Source organism: Agelaius tricolor, unplaced genomic scaffold, assembly GCF_023055355.1.
Source record: "Agelaius tricolor isolate 1412-34295 unplaced genomic scaffold, bAgeTri1.0.p SCAF_1, whole genome shotgun sequence".
Classification (NCBI taxonomy): Eukaryota; Metazoa; Chordata; class Aves; order Passeriformes; family Icteridae; genus Agelaius; species Agelaius tricolor.
In genome coordinates, this window is record NW_027269261.1 from 56,481,575 (window position 1) to 56,505,409 (window position 23,835).

The following is a 23,835-nucleotide window of genomic DNA, read 5'->3' on the forward strand; positions in this document are numbered from 1 at the left end:
CTCATTGATTCCTTCTGCTAATTTCAGAAATGCATATGGTGATATAGAAGTTGCTAAATACAATACATAAGAAAAAATATTAAAGTAGGATAATAAGAGTGGTGAAAAAATCACCAATGGCATACTAAAAAGTGTTGTATAATGCATAAGAAGGATTTTTCTAGTTTTCTATCATTTTAGATAATCAGAAAGTTCCCTGTGAAGTTTACTTACAGTAGAAAGGCATTTATATGTTTCAACATAGAAGTCTTATGACACCATTAACTAATGAAGGAGGTAAAGGACCAAAAGCAGCTTGCTTTCTAATCAACAAAGCTTATGTCAGTTCTTTACTTTTCTCTGAAAATGTAAAACAAGTCAAACAGTTCCAGTCACTCAGACAATAAGAAAAACACAGTGAACATGCTGTTGCACCATGAGCTGACACCAAAATACATGATTTAGAATAAGTGATTTATTAGGGCAAAATTGAAAAATATTATATCTTTCGTTTAGCAGAAGATTTTTGAGAAAGGTACAGTTGATGCTGTTATAATAATCTCAAAACTTAGAGCTGAAGTTTTCTTCTGTGTGGTTAATGTTGAAATGAACTGCATGTATTAAACAACCAGCGGAAGAATGTTCCAAAATGCGGTGGTTTACTTACAAAATTCTTAGGTTCACACTCACATGAGATTAGGACTAAAGAAGCTATGAAACTGCCAGTGCTGTTCATTATGAATGCCCAGGGAGACCTCAGGAGAAAAGGTTGGTTAAAAAACAGTATCTTAGACATTAGTGAACTAGGAGCTCAAATGTAAGTTATAAACATTTTGTATTTTTAAAGCAAATCAGGAAAATAAATTTAGAAATATTTTGTTTTAAAAAGTAGCAAAAGTTAAGAACTAATTTCCCACAGGAAAATCATCTGCAAACTACTAGAAAAAAATGTGAGCATGAACTCCAGAAAGTGAAGAATAACATGAGTTTAGTCTTCGGAAAAAAATGTAAAACTCTTCTGAAGAGGCAATTGGGGAAGGAAAGGTTACGTTTTAAGACTGCTTTTTAATTCATCCTGAAAAACTCTCTATAGTGTTTCAACAGTTTCCTAGCATCTCTTAATGTGAAACATAGCTAGTCTGAATTCAGACATCTACACACTTTATTTACATTTCTAACAAGTAATGAAAATATAAAACAAGTGCCAATTGCTTATTAGTGAAAATTATGCAGATATTGAAATAGATTAAAACAAGACCAGAAATACAAGAAAGTGACAATTCTAGCACTAATATAAGTTAAAAAATGGGGTTTTTTCTGAAACTCCTCCAAAAACAGCATGGTGAGGGGAACTATAAAGGTGTATATGTTGGAAACACTGAGTAATTTCATAATATATTAAATATTATGTTAACAGACCTGAAATACAGATAATTTTGATGTTTAGCAAAATCAGACCCTTCATCTGTGCTGCAGTACCGAATGAGAATCCTTTGAGGCTAAATCTCCTTGCACTTACCCAAAGATATAATTGATTAAAATTTTAAAACACCTTTTAAAACTTGGTTTCCTGATACACAGTGCAGAGCATTGAACTGGAAAAGCTGAAGTGTTGGCACCATGCCCTGTAGGCAACAGCTGATCCTGTGATTTTAGTCTTATCCAGTGGGTCACTGTTAAATGCTTTTCTATTTCCTTGTACACAGCCTACTTAAGGATTCTTTCTCTCTCCCTTACGAATACTCATCTAGGTTGCATCAGCCCTTGTTACATATCTTACAAAATCTAAACACACCCTTTTGTCACTGCATCTAACAACAAAACCTGACTACTGTTCATTGGCTACTTTTCATAAGAACAGCCATGGGATATTAGGGCCTTTATAGGGGCAAGAGAATCTTTTACTTGCATGAGCATCTGGATTCCTTCTGTCCTGGCGTGAAAGCTCTGCCAAAGAGAAGCTGCCATGTTGTATACTCCACAAAGCAGTTGGAAAGATGGGGAAAGGGATTGCTTTTCCCTCTCTGTGTAAACAAGCCCTTTATTCTAAAACCATATTAAGAGGTCACAGAAGCATTGGTCTTGAGAGGGACTGGCAAAGGGCTGGAGAGTAGCTACAGGCAAGGCAAAATGAGAAGTTATCTCCACTGGTGCAATTTTTCACCATTACTTGGAAAGATCACTTGTGGTCAGAGTGAAAAATTCTGAAATTGCAGTCCTGAATGCTGTGCTAAGCTGTTACCTATTCCATGCTGGCTCCTGGACGTTATAACAACTTCATCATTTAATTTTTTAAGTTTCCCATTTATTGTCTTTGAAGAAGTACCTAATCATACACTTTTGGTCAGTTTTATGGGAGTGATCTGGTTTCTGTGCTCTTCCAGAGCTTGTCTGGTTTTGTTCACATATGGTATTAGATAACACATTTGCATTCTGTTCCAAATTAGGATCCTTCTTACACTTTGAGCTCTAGTACCCCAGAATTAGTCTTGTTTAGTACCTAACTTTTATACATCTATACAGAATCACAGAATGGTTGGGGTTGAAGGGACCTCCAGAGATCATCTCGCCCAACACCCTTTGTCAAACAGGACCATGTACAGCAGATTGTCCAGGACTATATTCAGGTTGATTTTTGAGTGTCTAAGGATGGAGACCTTGGAACTTCCCTAGACAGTCTGTCCCAGTGCTCAGTCACCCTAACAGCAAAAAAGCATTTCCTGGTATTCAGAGAGAATCTCCTGTTCTTCAGTTTGTGCCCATTGCCTCTGTTCCTGTCAGTAAGCACCACTGAGTCTGCTTTGCACCCTCCCTTGAGGCAGCATTTTTCACCTCCCAAATAATGTAGTGCTAACTGTCATACATGATTTCAGTTTTAAATAATCCTTGTCATCAAGTCTGCTTTCCTGACCTAAGTATAGGTACTGTACTTGTTTCCTTAATTCTACATTTTCTGTAGATGTTTTCAGTTGTCATCTGCAACAGTTGAAGAAATCTCCATACACTAAGTATAGAATTTCTGGTGAGAAATAATTCCACTCTGAATTTTCATTGGTGGTTTGACATTTTCCCATTTCTTTAGCAATTTTGGTCCCTTTTCTGAATATCCTTTATAAGTTAGTTGAGGCTCCCTGTTTGTTTGAAAGCTTACAATAAGCTGATGCTTCATACTCTTTCTTGCCTCATTTACCAGTCCTTCAGTATATTCCTTTTAGGTTCTTTTGCTGCTCTCTCTGTGATAGTGTTCATTAGGTTGGTATTTGCCACCTACAGTACCATAACCTGCTGTCTTCTGTGATGGGTTTTCCCCCATGTGTAGTTGTAATGGTGCTGGAACAACACTCCCGTTTACAGCACTTCCCTTCCCAGCCTTTCTGTGATTGTCCACAGTTGCCTTCTGCACCACCTAGCTAATATGAACGTGAAAAAAATGCATCCAAAATCCTCACCATAGTGAAGGTCCAAAACATGCTCAGTCTGCTACTATTAAATATTGATTTACCTTGTTATTAAAGAGGTTTCCTGGTTGTTTTGGCTTTGTGGGCTTTATTTTAATGGACATATGCAGTGGGGCAGTATTGGGGGGATAGCATGCAGTATCTTTCTTTTTGAAAGTGCAATAATGTACTTCGTGCTTGTAGGACATTGCTTATTACCAAGCCTTATCTGCTGAACAGTTGCAGACAGAAGCTGCTAAAATTCATCCCAGCACCTCAGCCACCCAGGAGTTTTATGAACCTGGCTTAGAATCATCTGCTAGTGCCAAATTGGATGATTTGCAGCGTTCTTGGGAAACACTGAAAAATGTGGTAAGTTTGCATTTGGAGACTTCAAAATAGTTGTCTAGCTTGTAAGGAATAGAATTCAAATCGCTGGCACATATATTCTTCCCTGCAGTTTTGGTTTTCAAATGGTAACTTTAATTGTTAGTTGGGATATATTATTTTTGTTCTTTGTTTGAAAGCCTGTGCAAGATGGACCTCCATTAATAAAAATAAGAGTCATTAAAGCTGCTCGTTGGCTTCAGAAATATTGACTATTGACAGACTGTGTTCCATAATCTAGTAGGGATATCCAGTCATTTTGGTTGAGTAGCTAAAGAAGACCCAGAATCCAGTTTGTCCAGTTTGTACTGGATCAACACATTTGTGTGTAGTTTTGCAGCATAATCATTCAGTGATGCATGAGAATGGTCAGAGTCTTGATCACATGCTAAAAAATTTAATTCCTTTCAGTACAGTAGCTGTTTCGGGGTATTAGTAGCTATGTGTCTAGCAAGTAGTGCACATCCATGTTCAAGTGCATGAAATCTAAAATAATGCATGAGAATGGGCATAGATTTTCTCTGCTTTATTAATATCTATTTCTTTTAAGCAGCAGAACCTAGAATTTTACTGATGAAATTTTAAGCAAATAAATATTTTTAATATGGATGTTTTGCTTTGTAATTTATACTCTTGAAAACTTGTTGTTGTTTTTTTGCTTTAGTGTCTTAAGCCTAGAGACATATGAAGCAGACTGAATAGCAGAATTTATACCTCCCATTCTTTTTCAGATCAGTGAAAAGCAGCGCACACTCTATGAAGCTCTTGAGCGTCAACAGAAATATCAGGACACACTCCAGTCTATATCCACAAAAATGGAGACCACTGAAATGAAACTAAATGAGAGTTTGGAACCAGCCAAAAGCCCAGAGAGCCAGATGGCTGAACATCAGGTAAAATCTTTTATGTGAAGAGGATAGGAAGAGCGCACATTGCCTGCATATCTTTTGTTCTGTTTTTTAGACAGTAACCTTCTTCATGGCTGGATATCTCAAACACATGCATTTGTTGCTTGAACCTTCTCTGTTAACTGTATGTCTTGCCTTTCTGACTTCCTGCTGTTCTAAAGGTGGTGTGATGGGGATTCTTTTAATAAGGAGCCTTTTTGAAAGAAATAGAATAGATCATAAGAGTTTGTCCAGTTGAAATTTTCAGCAAAAGCTTTTGTCCAAGACTGTGTCCAATGACAGCTATACATACTGTTCTTCAGCATCATTGCTGAAGAATATTTATAATGTTGCCAAATTTACTAAAATCATAACTAATGCTGATGCATTATATATTGATCAAAATACATTTTTCACCTCGTTAAACAAAACATATCAAAAACTCCCTCACAAGGGAAGTCTGAATAATAAAAGCATGCTTTATTAAGTAAGGCATCTGATATAGGTCTGAGTTGTAATCACCTAAGCCTTCTATCTGATAGCTTGAACCCATCTAATCTGTCGGAATTCAGAGATTTATTCCGTGGTGCAGAATAAGTTCCTACTTATCCTATGAACCAGGTTTCAAGATACTCTAAAAGGATGGTACCATGGAATAAATCTCTAAATATTTACATCTATTGCTGGATGTTCTTTATCCAGTTAGAAAGTTTTAGGCTGGAAGCTGAAACATGCCCTTATTTTTCTCCAAACACACACTCACTCACTTCTTCATCATCTTCACTGTGAATACTAGAATGCCCTACACATAATTTATTGGAAGAATGGATTTCCAATTTCCAAAATAATTCCTTGTGATATGCTTGAAATTCAAGATATGTAATTAAATGCATATTTAAGTAACCAGATACCTGATCCTGACTCAAGCCTCTAAAAGCAGGACTCCGTCTATATAGAATACCATCTCTGCCATGCTGGTAGCGATGGTCTGCTCTACTCTTGTGTTCCTGGTGCTCCTCGAGATAGTTGTCTTGAATTTTATATTTAGTCTGTGTCTCCTGAAATACTTCCTTCTTGCTGGTAAGTAAAGCAAATGCATCCTCTGCTCTCATTTCTTAATAGGCTTTGATGGATGAGATTTTAATGTTGCAAGAAGAAATCAGTGAGCTTCAGACATCATTGGCCCAGGAGCTTGTTTCAGAACCACTGGATGTGGAAGGTGCTGATCAAATGGCATTGCAGTCCACCCTCACGGTCTTGGCAGAGCGAATGGCCACGATTCGAATGAAGGCATCAGGAAAACGACAGCTATTAGAGGTACAAGAAAAAACATCACCAATATTTTTAGTCAACGTAAAAAAAAAAAGCAATTTTCAGTTTTGCTTATTTCTCACAATTCCTTTCAGTAATAAATAACCATTCTTTTTTTAGTGAGCCCCTCATCTTAGTGCTAAGTGATGAGCAGCCAGCAAGAACTTGGAACACACAAATATTATATATGTTCTAAGTTTCTTCTGGCTTCATATATAGCCATATGGAGATATATATACACACATTCACACACACACATATATATGTGTGTGTGTATATATATATATATTTGTGTGTGTGTGCGCATAAATGAAACACAGATATTAAAAATTACATTGTCTACAATATACTTTTGAGGAATCACCTCTCCAAGCTGCTAGACAAGAGAAGAGGAAAGCTTAAACAACAAACAGCTCCTCTTCCAAATCTTTGCATTGTTGTCTACTCTCATCTTCCCAGTGATTTCCATGGAGGATGCACCCTTTTATTTCTTTGCCTACCAACTTTACTAAAAATTCTTTAATACTAAGGGGATTTTTACAAGCTCTTTACAAATAGGAGTGTTGCTGCCTATGTTATACAGGTGAGAACATGCAATCATGCTAAAGCTTGTTACAGTTTGGCTACTTTGAACACTTCAGGGCAGCTTTATTACTGTACTGTTAAGGACTGCAGCAGTGAATTCACAAACACAGCAACTACTGCCTTCATATTTTCCATCATCAATTGATTCAGAGAAGCAGAGTGAGAATTGGCTGTGTGCATCTAAGGCATGGTGCTTAGTGACCAGCTGAGTTTAAACCAAGACACTGGATTACAGGAGAGTCTCAGGGTGCTTCAGCTGCTTTAGTTCTGACCAGTCACCTAGGACAGTGAACAGGTCATTAGAAAATATCTTTCTTAGTTTTAAAATAACAAAGTTGTGCTAAGCTTTTCCTTCCCAGAACAAAAATAGCTTTTAATTTAAAATGAAGGGTTGGAAGTAGAATAGGGGATCTAGCTGTTTATAGCTTGCACCCCATACAAGATCTAACAAACATCTTGGTAGTGCTTAGGAAATGCTAACTAATAATTTCAAGATAAAGCATGAGTGGTATATTACTCTTAACTGTGGTTAGGATACTTTGACACTATACCACAAGTATTCCCTAATAATCCTAGCTAGGAAATATATAAGATATGTGGACAACATGCAGTAATTTAACCTGTGTACTTCATAGCTCTGATTTCACAGATAAAATCTTACAGAACACCCCAGGGAAGTAAATGTAGAAATGAAGGTAAAATAATTGATGAAAATATTTTGCTGGTGAGGATGTGGACTGGTAATATTGTTCTTTCTGTGGACCTAATTCAAGTAACTAGCATTTGAGAACTCTTCAGGTCTGGATTATTTAAGACTTCTAATAACTATCATTATTCTTTAAATTGTTCTAAAAGCAATTTTTAATTTTTAAGTTGAAATTGAACATGCAGAAAAGCTGTGCAAACACTTCTCCATGTGATGAAGTTGCCCTGAACATTTGAATCTGAATTTCCTTACAAAGTGTTGTAGGTTGACCCTGCTAGCAGCCAAACATCCACCCTCACTCCTCTCTTCTGAGATGGTTAAAAATAGAAGGCAGACAAAAAGAATCATGGATCAAGATAATGACAGCTTAAATAGGGTAAGGAAAAGCTGCGCATGCAAGCAGGGAATGAGGAACTTATTCCCTACTACCCAATCAGCAGGCAGATGTTTAGCTACTTTCCTGGAAAGCTCACCACGTGTTTCTTGGGAAGATGAGCACCATTACCATATTGCCTCTCCCTCTCTTTCCCTGGGCTTTTTTTGATGAGCATGATCTCATCTGGCGTGGAGTGTCCCTTTGGTCAGTTCAGATTCGCTGTCCTGGCTATCTCCTCTCCCAGCCTTTTGCCCATCCCCAGCCTATTGGCCTTTGTCAGGGGCAGATAGAAAGCCTTTATGCTGTGCTTAGCAGTAGCCATAACATTGCTGTGTTATCAGCACAGATTTAACCACAGCTGCAAAGCACTGCACAGGCTGCAATGAAGTTAACTCCATTCCAGCCAGATCGAATTCAATCTTTTCCCCCTGTTCCATAATATTTGCACCATGCTTAGGTTTTACATTATCTGATACTAAGTATCCTCTGACCATCCTATTTGTTTTTTTATCCACGAAATCCCCTCTATTCTCTCCAGAACTCAGTGTCTCTCTTGTATTGGGGAGCATAGAACTAGACACAGTACTCTAGGTGTAGACTCACCAGTGTTAAGTAGAGGGGCAGGATCATCTCCATCATCCTGGTGAGAACACTCCTAAAGCAGCTCCAGACACCACTGGCTTTCTTTTGCACATTGTTGGGTTATGTTCAATCTGGAGTCCACCAGGACACCCCTTCTTCTCTTCTGCCAAGCTACTTCCCATCTGCTTAGCCTCCAGCCTATACTTGGTGCAGGGGGTTGCTCCCCTGCAGCTACAGGGCCTCACACTTTCCTTTCTTCCTGTCAGCTCATTTTTATTGCCTTTCAGGGTCCACCTAGATGGCAGAATAGCCCTCTGACTATCAGCCACTCCTCCCATTTTGTGTCATTAGCAAATTTTTTGAGGTCATTACTGTCCACTCACTAGACTTTGTGCCACTGATCACTGTGCCCTGGCCACAGCTGTTCAGTCAGTTTTCAGATTCATATGGGATGAGGGTGAGCAAGACTTGGTGATCACTCCCTGTCTTTCCAATGGATGGATGAGCTGATGGATGGACCTGGGGCATCTGTGTTGCTGTGATATCAGCAGCCATTGAAGCTAGTGAAGCTTCCACTCCCCATGGCTCAGGGATCCTCTGAGAGGCCAGAGAAGGTAGACAGCTCTTTAGGCTTCCCTTTACCCATGTGACTATACCAAGGCCCCACCCATACTTGTTTGGTCCTTGAAGTACCCTTCTTGTGCCCCTCTTGAGACAGTAAAGCTGACTAACAGCCTGCTGCCATAAAAGGCAAAGTTGCTTTCCTTCCCCAGCAACGCACTCTCAGCTCTGTGTATTCCTTTTCTTCATGTGCATCTTTCTTCCTGAGCAAACAGTGCTGCACTGATTGAGCAAACTGAATCAATGTGTGGGGAAACCCACAGGAGAGCAGCAAAAGGAGGCAGAAAAGACCTTGCCTTTAGAAAGCTGTAATAGCAGAGTTCTACTGAAGAAAGTAGAAATAAAGTGGCTGAACTGAAACAGAATTTCAGTCATCAGAAAAACACACTCATCAATTGAAAGAAATAATACTTTTTAAAAGATAGGTCTTAATATATCTTAGAAATCCTGCATAGGATTTGTGCAAAATAGAGAGGAACAACTTTTTAGAAGTGACTGTTACGATTTATTTCTCCTAAAAAGTAAAATATAATTTGTACCTCTAGGAAAAACTGAATGAGCAGCTCGAAGAACAGCGGCAGGAGCAGGCTCTCCAGAGGTACCGGTGTGAAGCTGATGAGCTTGACCACTGGCTACTCAGTACCCGAGCAACGCTGGACACCACTCTGCTTCCTGCAGAGGAACCTATGGACATGGAAGCACAGCTGGTAGACTGTCAGGTAAAATATTAAGACAATTATTGAGTTGAATGAGCCAGCATGTTTGTGGAGAAGTTTCTGAGCTCTTTAGCATCTTCTGTATGTTCAGTAAGCTTCCTCAAAGGTTTGTGAAACAAAATATAGCTTGTTCCTAATTTCTCATTAGAGATTGCAAACAGCACTTTAGAAAGCCCATGTGAACGTAGCAGTAAGAAAACAAAATGTCCTGACTGCAGAAAGATTTGAAGTTCCACATCTTTCAGATGTAGTTATGTTTAGCTTTAAAGGCATTGCATTTACTTCAATTACTGTTTTTGCTCCCCTTAACCTGATATTGTTGAACAGCTCACCTGACAGGTGTGAAAACACCTGCAGTGTACTTTCCTACATGTCCTTTTCCAGCTGAAGAACATACTGGCACTAGTGCTGTGTTTTCTTCAGGAAAAATCCTTACATACATGCAAAAATAAAGGATAATCATCAGTATGTGATGGTTTTATGGCTTGAAGGTTAATCTACTCAGAGTACCAAAACAACCAAGGAAGGACATGTTGCTGCAATAAGAATTTTTGCAAATACTTTTATTAACAAGACTTAGATCCTTCATAAAATCCAGGTTGTCAAATTATTGGGAGTTTTCTATTTTAAATGATAGTTTAGAATTATATGATCATTATAATTAAAATTACAAAAGAGACAATAGACAGACGGACAAAAGAACACTTTTCTTATTAAAGAATGATGACCTTAATTATTTTAGGCTAAATGAGAGTTAAGTTTCTTGCAAGTCTGAAGAATTTCCACTGACAATAGTTCATCATTGGAATTTTCAGTCTGCTTAATCTGAAGAGTCCTTTCATCACCTGTCCTTGAGAGCCCTTTGTTGTATGTAGATAAACCCTATGAACTTTAACAAAGTAGTGTTTTTTTAATAGACTCTGTAGGAAACTCTAAAAGAAAAGTTAACTTTGTGGAAGAGTTAATACTGCTTTTCTTTTGCTGCTTCTCAAAACTTTAATGCAGTAAGTTTTATATATTTTTTTTCTGCTTTTTAGAAGCTCTGGCTATCTTATTTTGCACGTATTCCTTCAGGAGAAATATTTCTAAATTCATACTTGACAGTTGCTATGGAAACGAAAGCATTTCATGTCAGGCTAGGTTTTTGAGCAAGACTTGTTTGAGCATTGAATCTGGGAGATCAAAATATGCACAATGTCTCTAATACATGAATGGTTAATGGAATGTCAGGGAAGTAGCTTTTGAGAATAAACATGCCAGAGATTTGTCACTTTAAGTCTCTCTTTAGACGAAAGAGGATTATACAGAAATCCTTAAGTCCGTCATGCACCAATCAGAAAGAGCAAATAGTGACAGGAGAAGCTTATCAACACAGCCAGAGCAACACATAGGAGGAGGTAGGAAGCACTTGACTACGTGTAAATGAATGAAGAGGAAAGAAGTAGCTCTGGCTGCGTGCTTCATTTCTTGTCACCAATGGATGTCAGTCTCGCTTCTTAGCCTTTACCTTCAATATGCAAATAAAGAGCATCTCCTCTACAACAAATTATTTGTTTCAAGTAACTTTTTAATTTCCTATTTTGAAAAGGGTTGCAAGCTGAAATGGCAAATACAAACATTTGCAAGTATATTCTAAAGAACTCTGAATGGGACTGGAAGGCAAAGCAATGCTAATCTGACTTTCTCTTAGTTTGGACACGGGTGAGGTAGGCCACAGGTGGTCTTGCCTGAAAACAAGTGCTGGAAAATGTATGAATTCGGGTCTTTGTTTTTGCTGCTGCAGAACATGCTGGTTGAAATAGAACAGAAGGTGGTAGCCTTGTCAGAGCTGTCTGTGCACAATGAGAACTTGCTTATGGAAGGGAAGGCTCACACCAAGGACGAGGCAGAGCAACTGGCTGTGAAGCTCAGGACACTGAAGAGCAGCCTTCTAGAGCTGCAGAGGGTGCTCCACGACAAACAGATCAACATTCGGGTGAGTGGCTCCTTCCAGCTGTTCTCATGGTGGGCAGGAGTTTGGGGATTTCATAGCAACTTTATGCAACTGGGAAAAAAGAGTGAAAGTGTTGCACTGATTCAGTTTGAGTTATTCATCTTTAGTTAGTAAATGGAATTATAGCTCCAAAATAAATAGCTGTCTAGAAAACTTTAGTTGATAATTTTCAAGTTAACACAGCTTTATGGTAAAGCTATCCTAACCTCAGTATCTTCACTGAAAGGACAATAATAAAATAGATAGATGGTTAGCTTGGTCTGGATATAGTCTATTCCTGTTTCCAGTCTGTTTAGATTGTGTATGGTCTGGGGCACGATTACTCTCCCCAACCAAAGAATGATCCTAAATATTTTTTTTTCATGGTGTGCACAACACAGTGAACAGATAACATAAGGGAACATTTTTAATTATGGCTAATACTTGGTGGCATCAATATACCAAATACAACATTATATAAGCAAAAATTCATTTAACCTCAGTCTTGCCCTAGGTTTCTATTCTTAGCAGCTTTGGTCTGCTCATTGCCACTAATACATTGTATTTAACAGTTGCTTTTGGTCATTCTTTAGGTCAAACTAGCACGTGGAGAACCGAATACATACAAGAAACCCAACCATGTAATGTGACTGACTGGTTTTGAATTTGCTTGCCCTGCTGTGACTCCCTCCCCCCCTTTTCTTTTAATTCTTTTCTTGGCTTTGCTGTGCAAATTAAACATGATAAGCTTCAAAGATTTCTGGCTTGTAATGCAGATTAAAGTCTACTGAGACGTTAGCTTGAAAAGTCACTTGGTGTTCTGAGAACTATTTTTAGTCCAAAGCAACTGCATAGCTTTAAAACTTCACATGATTTCAGAAAAACAGAGAAATAAAAAATAAAGGAGACTCCCCCCCACAGGTATTCCTTCCTATTGCCTCTAAGATGAACTAACTTTAATATTATTCTTGCTTATTAAACCTCATGACTAGGCAAATGAAAAGTTACCAACACGATGTGGGCACATAATACTTTGTTCTCATATATTACCTGTGAAGTGAAAAGGCATCACAAAGTTTTTTGCTAAATTTTAAAATACTTTAAAATATTTTTCAATACAGTGATGTGATTTAGTTTACTTCTTAAAACAGATTTTTGGATGATCTTCTAAAATCTAAAATAACAACAAAATAATTTCCAGATGTAGAAAATGAATCATTTAAGATGGTGCATAAATGCAAGACTCAAGTTTCTTTATGTATTTCAGGTCTTTCTTTGACTTCATTTACAGATCATGTAAGAAAATAGACACAGGCAGTATAACATCTTTTAATCTTCACTGAGCAATTTTTTTTCAGATGAAAAGTTCAATAATGTCATGTTCTAAACACTGAGGACTGAGGCCAAGAGCATCAGATGCCCCAAATTCTATCCAATGCCAGTATTAACCTTGAGAAATATTGCAAGCTAACAGCACTGTTGTTCATGCATGTAAAAAACTCAGATTTTTACATGTCTCCAGATGTTCTGATAACCTCATAATAGACCAGCCTCCTTCCAAAAGAAGGAACCTCCCAAGTAGCCCTGGAAGAGTATTATAAAGACTGAGCTATATTTTCCTTAAAGCATATTTCAGCCTGTCTGTTATCCCTGTGCACAAGGCTTTTTACGAGTCCGTATGAGATTCTCTGACTTTCTTGGAACAATTTCAGTTGTCTTCTGATTTTAGTTAATGAATGTAACTAGTGATACAGAAAAGGTGACTTGGTGACCAACTGCTTTATTCATAAAATAAAGTAGTGAAACTAATCAGAAACATGCTGCAACAGGAGTGTTCCAGACTATGCTGTCTCCAAAGGCAGCACTTTGAAACACACAAAATATTGTGTCTGTTACTGTTTATTCTCTGGTTTAGGGGCAATGAAACACAGACTCCTTAAAAACCAAAGTAGAACAGATTCTGCAGTAAAAAAACCTCAACAAAACAGAGAGTGTTTCTTTACTTTTTATTGCAAATGGTGTGTAGGGGAGGAACAACTCCAGTGTCACAAGAAAAAGTGTACCTCATATAAGTTTGTATAATTCCGAAATCCTTTGAAAGATCAATTTCATCACAATCTTCTTCAGGGATTTTCCATTTATTTCTGTGCTAGACTGGACAGTAGCTGGGAATGACAGGTTCAAGCTTGTATTTCCCTGGCTGTTTAAAGGAAATGTAATACAGTTCCTTCAGACAGACTTCAAATGAAAATGCAACTGTAAATGCAAACATAAGGGTTTTTTTCAAACTTACATTCTGTAATTTGTCAATGATAAAATCTGGTTCACAAATGCTTTTGATCAAAAAAGTTTGTACAGTAGGATATTTGCAAGACCTCATTGCATCAACAAATACCACAACCCCTTTTACACTCCTTGATATTGCAGGAACCATGAGACTATTAATTATGTCTTGGTATAATTCCAAAACTGTATCTTCTCAGTCCTCTTCCCTGAGAAAGAGACCCAAAATGTAACTGAAATCAACCAGCACACTCAAATGCAAGGAAGAACTAGATACTGTTCTCTAAAGAAATTTACAAGTTGAATAACTATGGTCCCTAGCGTATATAAAACTAAGCAGATTTTCCCCCCCACAATTTACAGAAACATTGTCTGTTTCCTAATTTGTAATAGAAAAGCTATAATTTCAGATCTTCTTTACTTCTCACATACTATTTTCTTTGCCCAGTCTGACACTCTGTAATAACATTGTTCACACTCCAATTTCAGCTTGTCTAGAAACTTGTTCCTACAAAATAAAGTATCAGAGTTTACCTGCAAACTGGAACCTTAGTGAAACAAAGTTATTTCATAAAGCAAGGGCTAATAGTTCTTTCCAGCACCAGATACTTCTTTTTTTGTTTTGCACCTCTTAACAGTTTATATCCTCTAATCAGTCCTTTCAACTTCAGTACACTCATCATCCCCCAAAATTAAAATCTTACCCCTAGCCTTCTACTGCTTAGCTAAACTCTGCTGTTTCAGTGGCTGGTGCCAGGGTCACTGGTGGCAGAGGCCTCTCTCAGTTGTTAGCATAAGAGCACCAGGTGAGGCACCCACCTACCCTGCCTGATTTGAGAAATGTCACCTGGAAGGCAGAGTGTCTGTGGTTAGGAGAGTTGCTGAACCATTTGGCAGTCTTAATCTATTTAGAATAAAGGCTGAATCATGGGCATAATAGGGATACTACAAAAATTAAATATATAGACAAAATGGGAGAGGTATTAAGCCCCAGCTTTAGATCCTGAACCTTTCAAAAAAAAACAAAAAGGTGCAAGCACTACAATCATCACATGACTGCAAATAATATTAAATAAGTCCAGAGAGATGTGTTCATCGAAGTAGCCTGACCTACACGTCTGTCTTTAACATAAGGCCAAGCAGGTTGAAATACCTACATTTGAATACACTGTCTGCTAAAATTATTTAAACTTTCAGCTAACATGGACTTTGGAAGCCAAGAAGTTGATAAAACATTTTTTTGAGCTATTGAGGCATTTGTTCTTTTTTGCATTGCTTACACAGAAAGCCTTTCTAATCACTCATGTTGGAGAAACATGGTAGAAATATGAATAGAAGGAACTGTTGCTTTTGCTGTGCTGTTCTAACATTCTGTGGTTTGCTCTCTCTTACTTTCTCTGCTGTTCATATCATGTCATCTGCTGTTTACCCAGTGTGTTTCTGCCGAACATAGAGTTATGTACTTACTGATAAATCAATATTGACCAGAATGACAACCAGAATTTTCTCCTTTTCAATTAGATTTTAAAAATTGCTTTAATTAGATAAAAATCCTGGCAGAAACAAGCCACTGAATCCCTACATTGCCAGATAAAGCTGCACCATCCTTTGCAGATGAAGGCTGGTTTTTAGAAGCAGAAGAGTCTTTAGAAACACAATCAGTCCAAGGTCTCTGACCTATGGTCTCTGATTCTGCTAAGTGCATGTTTATTTTTACATTTCTAGGGATGCTTTTCTTGCTAGTAACCAAAAACCAGTAAAAGTCAGAAATCTAAAGTCATTGCTCACTTCAGAATTTACATGGGCCAGCAACTTGAGAGGTTTTGTGTAGATGAGCTGAACTTGCCTGCTCTCTAACAATGTAGGAGATTTTTTTGAATCTTAATGTCTCTTTCTTAAAGCAGGGATCTTTACAAGAAAAGGAGGAGAGTGATCTGGACTTCGTTTCCTCACAAAGCCCCAGTGTTCAAGAATGGCTGGCACAAGCAAGAACTACTCGCTCACAGCAGCAGCAGAGTACCCTGCAGCAGCAGAAAGTTGGTGTTCTGCCTTTCTTTTACTCCCATCTTTAGATTGAACTTAATGCTATAGCTGAACCACTCTTGTTAATGTTTTCACTGAAATATTAATTTTTACACTGTTTCATACTCACTGCTTTGGTAATGATGCATCTGAGTTCCCTGTCTTATATCTGCAACAGGCAGGCTAGACTTCCTGGATGACTATGGTCAATTCACATAATCAGTAGAATAAAATTTGTCCATCAGCAGAATAAAATTGAATCAACCCTTTAAATTACTCTAAGGAGAGATGATAATACTCAAAATAATAACTTTGTCTTCATACAAGCAAAGATACATATATTACATTATATATTGTGTTGAATGATTTGAAGATGTTCTCACTAGGGTAGGTTCCATAAACTGCATTGTATCAGTTAATTAGTTCAGTAATCCAGTTTATGAACCTAATTTTGATGTGCCCCTGGCTGGAGATTTTGAACTTCTTTCGGTGTTCAAACAAGCCATTTCAGAAGCTCAGATAACTTTGCATGACAGTTAAACAAGGTAGACATATCCTTCCAAGGCAAAACCAGTGTGTTTGAGATTTGTTCTGTTTTGTGTAACTTGCTGTGCTAGGAGCTGGAACAGGAGCTAGAAGAGCAGAAGAATCTGCTTCGGTCAGTAGCGTGCCGGGGAGGAGAGATCCTAACGCAGCAAAGCTCTACTGAAGGGCTGTCCATAAGGTGTGCTTTCATGTGTTGTTCCAAAATGTAAATTTCGATGGCTATACTTTGTCTTCCCTATGCTTACATCCCTCTTCTGCTCATAGTCCTCTAATTTTTGTTTTATCATTTTTATACAGCACCTCGGCTGTTGGAGTTCTGGTTTATAATTCAGCAGTCTGATAATACAGTTACACAAACTGTTTTGTGAGAATAGATCACCTTCAGCATTTAGAAATGCCCTTTATTCTTATTAGCCGGAATCATACTAAAATTAAAGACTAGCAAGACTCATTAGACAAGCAGTGGATCAGTTACTGTAACTTTATGGACCAGCACTGGTGTGTGAATCACATCTACCTCAAACATTGGCATCTGCCATTGTAACCAGGCCTTCCCAGATGAGATACTCATTGCTTAATTTTATTTTTCCTGCAATTAGCAAGTATTTTTCCTTTTGAAGCCTTAATTTTAATGCCAGAAAGTATTTAACCAGTCTCCTTCTGTTTGAGGCTTACTTCTTGTGATGATCAAGTGATGCTGTACCATAGAAAAAAAAAACCCCACAAACAAACCACCAAATAGAAAATTCTGACTGTGATTAACTGTTTACCAAAGCTAAACTCATATGCTTGTCCTTCATTAAACTATGTCTGTCATTTTGAGAAAGGAGGTGAGGAAGGAGTCAGATAAAATATTTATTTTAATTCACGCTTTGAACTAAAACTTTTTTTATAGGTTACATTTCAATGTAGTATATATTCAGTCTGGTTTGGGGATTTTTTTACTTATTTTGGGTACTTGCAACTTCATATAGTCTTTTCGAAATACATTTTATTTCATCAGATAGAACTTCTTGCTGTTCAAACCAACCTTTGTCTTATTTTCAGAAAAACAAAACCAAAATTAACAATTCAGAGCTTTAAAAAGTAGCATTTAATTTAAATGTAGAATTTCCTAATGGAAAATTATAACTTTATATGTTTATAACTTTTGCATTTATTAAACCTTTATGCTTCTTCATATTCAGTGAGAAGCCTGATGTACTTTCTGAGGAATTAGCCTTAGAAGGTGAGAAGCCATCATCTGAAGAACAGATGAAGAGGAAATGGGAAAGCCTAAACCAGGAATTCAGTACCAAGCAGAGACTGCTCCAGAAAGCTTTGGAAAAAGAACAGCTGGTAGCTTTTTAAAATTTCTCTTTCCATTTTCTCTTTGAAAGTAGTTGTTACAACAAGAGGTACAATATGTAGATCCATTAAAGTACTGTAGTTAAGGCATGAGATATGGAGCAATTTGTTTTTGTGACACCTTTAAAAACTGTTACATACTGACACCAGCACTGCTCATGTTCAAAGTGATTTGAATTGCACTACCATCAGGTTAATGAACTGGAAAGGAAGAAAGAGCTCAGACAAAATGTTTATCTACTTATCTAACTCAAGATAATTCTGTAGCAAATCATCACTCTGGAATTGATTAGTACTCTGGCAACAGCTTAGAGTAAAACTGTTATTTTCAGTTTGAATTTATTGGTTGCATTCAATTCTTGATCTTAGTGGGTGAGGAATTTGGGGAACAGTATTTCTACTGGAAGAAATGGGGATTATTCAATTAAACTGGGGACAAACCAAAGTCTATATTAACAGACATCTTCCATTTTATTGTTAAGAGACCCAAATTCACTCTTCTTTGTATAACACTCCATTAACCAGCTTCCAAAGTTCTAAATACCTTGTATTAATTAAAGAGTAATTGATAATATTTTTGATAAAAACTAATAATTTTTACTTCCGGCTAGAAGCATTTATCCTGTATTTCTAGTGAACCTCCTGTTGAGTAATATTTATGCAAAATATTCATGACATGGAGCATTTGTGGGAGGACCATGAGCGTTAGCAGGTGATAGCATCAGTCAGCAGGGAGTCTGTGCAGCTGAATTTTGTGCCCTACATATGGTAGATGCATCCTAATTAGTGCTTCTCTCTCAGCAGCTTTATAGCAGACCAAACAGACTAATACCTGGAATGCCTTTGTATAAGGAGGAGACACAGGATGAAGATAAATCCTTAGTGTCACCTGTACTGGTTGAATTGAATCAGGCCTTTGAAGATGTCTCATCTGAGGTAATTTTCAGTTGTCTTTACACCTGTCCTACAGCAAAGCCACATTAACAGTTAAAACTCCTCCAGCTATGATCTGGAAATCCAGGCCTTTCCCAAATATTAGAAGTTAGGAAGACTGTATTGTACTTCTGTGCTGATTCCTGTGGTTCCTTTTGCCCAGGCTGGACGGCTGGAGGAGACCCTGCATCTGGAGCAGAAGCTGTATGATGGTGTCACTGCCACATCTGTGTGGCTGGATGGGGTGGAAGAGCAAGTCTTGGTTGCTACAGCTCTGTTGCCAGAAGAAGAAACAGAAACTTACCTCTGCAAGCAAGAGGTGAGGGATCCATGAGTAGGAGTTTCTTTTAATTGTTTCCTTTAATTTTAATCTTGTAGTGTTTAGAACAAAAGTGTTAGAATCCTGGATAAGTGACATGTCGCTGACCTAATCTCTATGTAACTGCAGCATTCTGCAGTTGACCATGTAGAGAATGTTGCAGAAAGCATGGACTCTTTCTTCTGTTTAACATCTAAGTATTAGCTAACACCACATTATCAAAATTGAAGCTATGTGAAAAAGAGGGAGGGATACTCTAGGATATAGAAACACCACAGGTTCATCAACATTAATTAGGGGTGAGGGAGGTGGAAAAAATTGAGTGGTGGTGGGGGGAGAGAGGCAATAGGACAAAGGAACAATGGTTTTCAACTGAAGAGGATCGATTCAGACAAGATACAAGGAAGAAATCTTTCAAAATGAGAGTGTAGAAATGCTGGAGCAGGTTGCCCAGACAGAGTGGATGTCCCATCCCTGGAAGCATTCAAATTGGCTCTGAGCATCCTGATTTAGTTGAAGATGTCCATATTTACTTCAGGAGAATTGGACTAGATGACTTTTAATCCAACCCAGATGTTTCTGTGGCTTTACATTATTTTGTTCCAGCACTTGTTTTTCCTTGGAGCATGGAATATTTTTACTATCAGAGATTAATGTAACTTCCATCTTTTTCTAGTATATGTGTATACCAGCAATGTAAAAAAAATCACTGCATCATTGCAAAATTGACTATGGTTATGGCAATGTTTCCCTGCTTTCCAGAATGTCTGATTGTCACTTCTGTTTTTCCACAAAATTAGAATCTTGTCAAAGAAATCAAAGACATAACAGAAGAAGTGGATAAGAACAAGAATTTGTTTGCTCAGGTATTTCCTGACAGTAGTGATAAGAGGGTTATTATAGAAAACACTTTGGATTGTCTCTTGAGAAGACTGACCTTACTGGAGACAGTGGTAAACCAGAGATGCCACCAGATGAAAGGACGGCTCCAGCAAATCATCACATTCAAGGTATGAGGTGATGAAATTAACAGAGGTCTATGTCAAATGAAAATATAAAGGCTGTGAATTTTTGATGCCAAATCAAAAGAACAAGGTTGTCACAGGTTTTTTATTGAAAAATCAAATTTTTCAAGCTTATGAAAAATTTGATACCCTAATAATTACTCAAAATTTAAACTCTCCACTAGAAGGCTCCTTCAACTCATGCAATTACTGTAAAGTGATAATCTTTCCTTGCTGTCTCCCCCTGCTGGCATTACATAAAAGGAAGTCTGTGTTGTGCAAGTATTAAAAAATTCTGATAAGTGGAGAAATGTGCACTCAGAAAATTTTGAACAGAGTTGAGAAAAGCTTTCAGATCTTACTTGGTCTCTACCTTATCTCCTATTATTATTATTATTGTTATAATTATTGTCATTAATTTATGAAGCCATTCAGTAGGGTTTATTTTTAATTAAAACCCTCATAAATTAAAAAAAATATTCCTTGTGGCTTTAGATTAGGGTCATCTTTGCATAGATTGTTACTACTAGATTTTCTTTCAAACTCCATAATTTTCCTGTGCAATCTCCCATTTTTCAATGAAAGACTTCTCTTTGCTGATGACATCAAGGTTGATTTGAATTCATTGCATTATTCCTGGAGATTTTCAGTATTTAAAATGATTATTGAATGTCAAAATAAATACTAAATCATTAATGTACCTCCTATGTAATGCTGAAAGTCTCAGAAAAATGTGCTGATAATTTTCTGTTGAGATGAGTGCAAGAAAAAGATGATTGATTGTATTTCAGCAAAATTGTTAAGTAATATTTATGTGTCTTTTCTGATAAAATATTCTAAAATTTTCAGCTTGTGGTTAGCCCTGTAATGTGTGGAGGTCTTGTTTACTTATGTGTTATATTAGCTCAAGTTTCTATTTAAAACAACTTGCCTTAAAAAGTAAAACCAAGCTTGCTTACAATCATATGTAGTTGAATAAACTGCACAAGATTCATTTTTTTTACATGGAGGTAATGACCCCTTGGTAATTAATCATTTAATTGGAAGACAAAAATAGAAGTGCATTCACAGGATATGTTTTAAATATGAGTTGCTTTAGCTCTTAGTCTCCATAGCTGGATTTTCAGCAATATTAAATATTTTGCATTGGCTAATTATGATGTTTTTTGAATCATTTTGATGCTGTAGTGTTACCATGTAATGTTTAATGCTTTAATCTTTTTGAAGCATGGAATATTTTTCAGTTGTTTTGTGCTGCAATTGTCTGTAATTTGTTGGTTTTGTCTCCTGCAGAATGATCTGAAGCTCATGTTTACATCGGTGGCTGATAACAAATACTTACTTCTACAGAAATTAGCAGAGGCAGCTGACAGACCAGAAACAGAACAAATGCAGGTACTACCACATATCTGTCACTTGGGGAGAGGGGAAGAGGTAAAGTTTTTATCCAAAGTATAAATGGATTCTAGAGATCAGTTCCTTTAAATGGGAGAACATACGTGTTCACATTAAGTATAGGAAAATGTCCAAGAGTGTAGTACACATATTTAAAAGTAAATAAAATGAAAAGTCACAACAAAAAAAAAAACCTAGCAAAAGTGTCTCTCTCATCTCCCAGCTGACCTAGTACGTAGTTATGTTTATACTGGGCTGTATTTGAAAAGAGAAAACTTCAATAAACAAAACAGTCCAGAGTTTTGCTAAATTGTTTGACTATTAAACTCTATTAAGAACCAAAGGCACTTTGCCGCTCACTGGTTTATAGTGATGTCTTTAATGTAATGTCTCGTTTTAATTTAGGCAGTAATTATTATTTCTTTATCAGGAATGGCCTGAAGAATAATTAGTTACTTATATGAAAAAGTGTATCCTGTTTTCTTGTTTCTGTTTTGCCAATGAGAAAAATGAATGGAGTATGCTAAGGTGTACTTCTTATAGATATTTCTTGTTAGTGACATCTGGTGCCAGCAGGTGGCTAAGTGGAAGAGACTTACCCTTCAGTTAAACAGAAATACGGGACTTTATATACCTGACATTCAAATTTTGAAGGAGTTTACAACTCCTGTATGAAAAAGAGAGGTCACACTATGTCTTTCTTTTCTATCTTTTGTGATGCCAAGCATTGGCAGAAATATATTTCCAGTATTATTAATTTAACCAGCTAGGAAAACAATGTGTCAGCAAAAGCAAGTGAAATTATTTGTTGCAGAAAATCTCCTTTGGCTGATAAAACATTCAAAGTTAAAAGCATTGCTGCTTGTTCAATATGTAATTAGGAAGGTAGAAGTAAGACTTTTAATCAGCCTGGTGACTTCAGTTGCATGAAGTGGAAGTTTAGTGACTGTATTGTGCAAACTCCATGCTGCTGAAAGGCAGGAGTTCTACTTCACATACATATTTTAAAATATTTGGATAGGAAGCTTCCAGAAAGGGCCTCAACAAAGGACTTTAAGTACAGGAATCTACCTCACACTTTTAATTTTGTTATAATCTGCAGCAGACACCTAAGGAAGCTTGTAGGTTGAAAAACTCATCACCTTCAGACACTTGCAGATACCAATCTATGTTCTGAAGTTGTAGTTTTCCAAGTGCAAAAGGGGAGGTACAAGTAATTTTAGCCCCATCCCAGGCTTGAAAGGGAACTACACAGAGCTCTTTGCATTCATACGGTGGGTTCTGCTGTGATGATTGTTTGCTTGGTGCTCAGAGATGACAGGAACGACTGTTAATAAAAAAAAAAATACATTGTTACATTAAAAAAAATTATTTTGGGCACCTACTGTATAATTAAAAACATGGAAATTCATAGCTATGTTTGGTGTAAAAAATACTAAGCATAGTATTTTATATGATACTAAAGCAGCTTGTTATTATAAAGTAATAATGATATGCTTATTTAACTTTAAGAAAAAAACTGGGCTCTCCCCACTTTTAAATAGTACATTTCCTTCATAGCACCCTTTACAATTTCAGTGCATTGAAGATGTCATTAGTACTTAGCAAAAAAAAATCTGATCATAGGCAAGCTACACTACTGTTGAAACTTAAAACTAAGCAATGTAATTTTCATATACAGGTCATACTGGAGGCAGAAGATGGTTTAAAGGAACTAGATGCTGGAATCAATGAATTAAAGAAGCGTATAGACAAGCTACAAATTGACCAACCTTCTGCACAAGAGCTGTCTAAGATCCAGGTATGGTTCATTAGTTCCATCCTAGACCTGTCCATCCTATCATGTTTCTCACCTGTGATATCAAAGGAATGCTTCTTTTTATTGTTCATCAAGCAGTTTAGGAAATGGGATTTTAAGGCATTTCAGTATGTATAAAAGATTATGTTCTCTCTGGTTCACCTAGTTTTAAAATTTTGCTCCTCTTCAGATTTTCTAACATCTCTGATATTAGCAGTATTAATTGTAAAAATCTACAAAACCATGTTTTCTGTCAGCTCTCATCCATTCCCTTTTCACACAGATGACACTAAGCATGTAAACATAAATTTGTCTGCTGAAGTTTCATCCCTGTTCTCACCAGAGTCTCATGATCTGTGGTTTAGTAATGTCTCACATCTGTCATTCAAAGAAGGAAGGTGGTAAAGGAGGACAGAGAGTGAAGTGAGACCTGAAACTGGAAATGTTCTGCTTTTGCAAGAACACCTCTCATGTCAATACATGTGGGCAATTGATCCACAACTTCTGAAAACATGTTGAAAGTCCTTTTTGAGCAGTTTGGCTGATGCAGGGGATATTTGAGGAAATATCAAGGAGAAGGTTTATGAATGAATTTTTACCATTTACAATAGCATAATAATAATAAATTG

The 23,835-nt window shown here is 37.1% G+C and overlaps 1 protein-coding gene across 19 annotated transcripts in view; it reads left to right on the plus strand.

The window, feature by feature from the left end:
* Positions 1-23,835, plus strand: part of SYNE1 (spectrin repeat containing nuclear envelope protein 1) — a 289,195-nt gene that overhangs the window by 195,510 nt on the left and 69,850 nt on the right. For 12 of the 19 annotated variants that reach the window (XM_071435338.1, XM_071435390.1, XM_071435430.1 and 9 more), the window contains 13 exons: positions 3,621-3,788; positions 4,535-4,696; positions 5,813-6,007; positions 9,417-9,590; positions 11,371-11,562; positions 15,744-15,878; positions 16,482-16,588; positions 17,598-17,748; positions 18,559-18,693; positions 18,854-19,009; positions 19,810-20,019; positions 21,307-21,408; positions 23,090-23,209. In XM_071435338.1, the coding sequence (XP_071291439.1) occupies positions 3,621-3,788; positions 4,535-4,696; positions 5,813-6,007; positions 9,417-9,590; positions 11,371-11,562; positions 15,744-15,878; positions 16,482-16,588; positions 17,598-17,748; positions 18,559-18,693; positions 18,854-19,009; positions 19,810-20,019; positions 21,307-21,408; positions 23,090-23,209 (2,007 nt within the window). The remainder of the gene's footprint in view (positions 1-3,620; positions 3,789-4,534; positions 4,697-5,812; positions 6,008-9,416; positions 9,591-11,370; positions 11,563-15,743; positions 15,879-16,481; positions 16,589-17,597; positions 17,749-18,558; positions 18,694-18,853; positions 19,010-19,809; positions 20,020-21,306; positions 21,409-23,089; positions 23,210-23,835) is intronic. The other 7 variants (XM_071435357.1, XM_071435409.1, XM_071435484.1 and 4 more) reach the window with 3 other exon arrangements.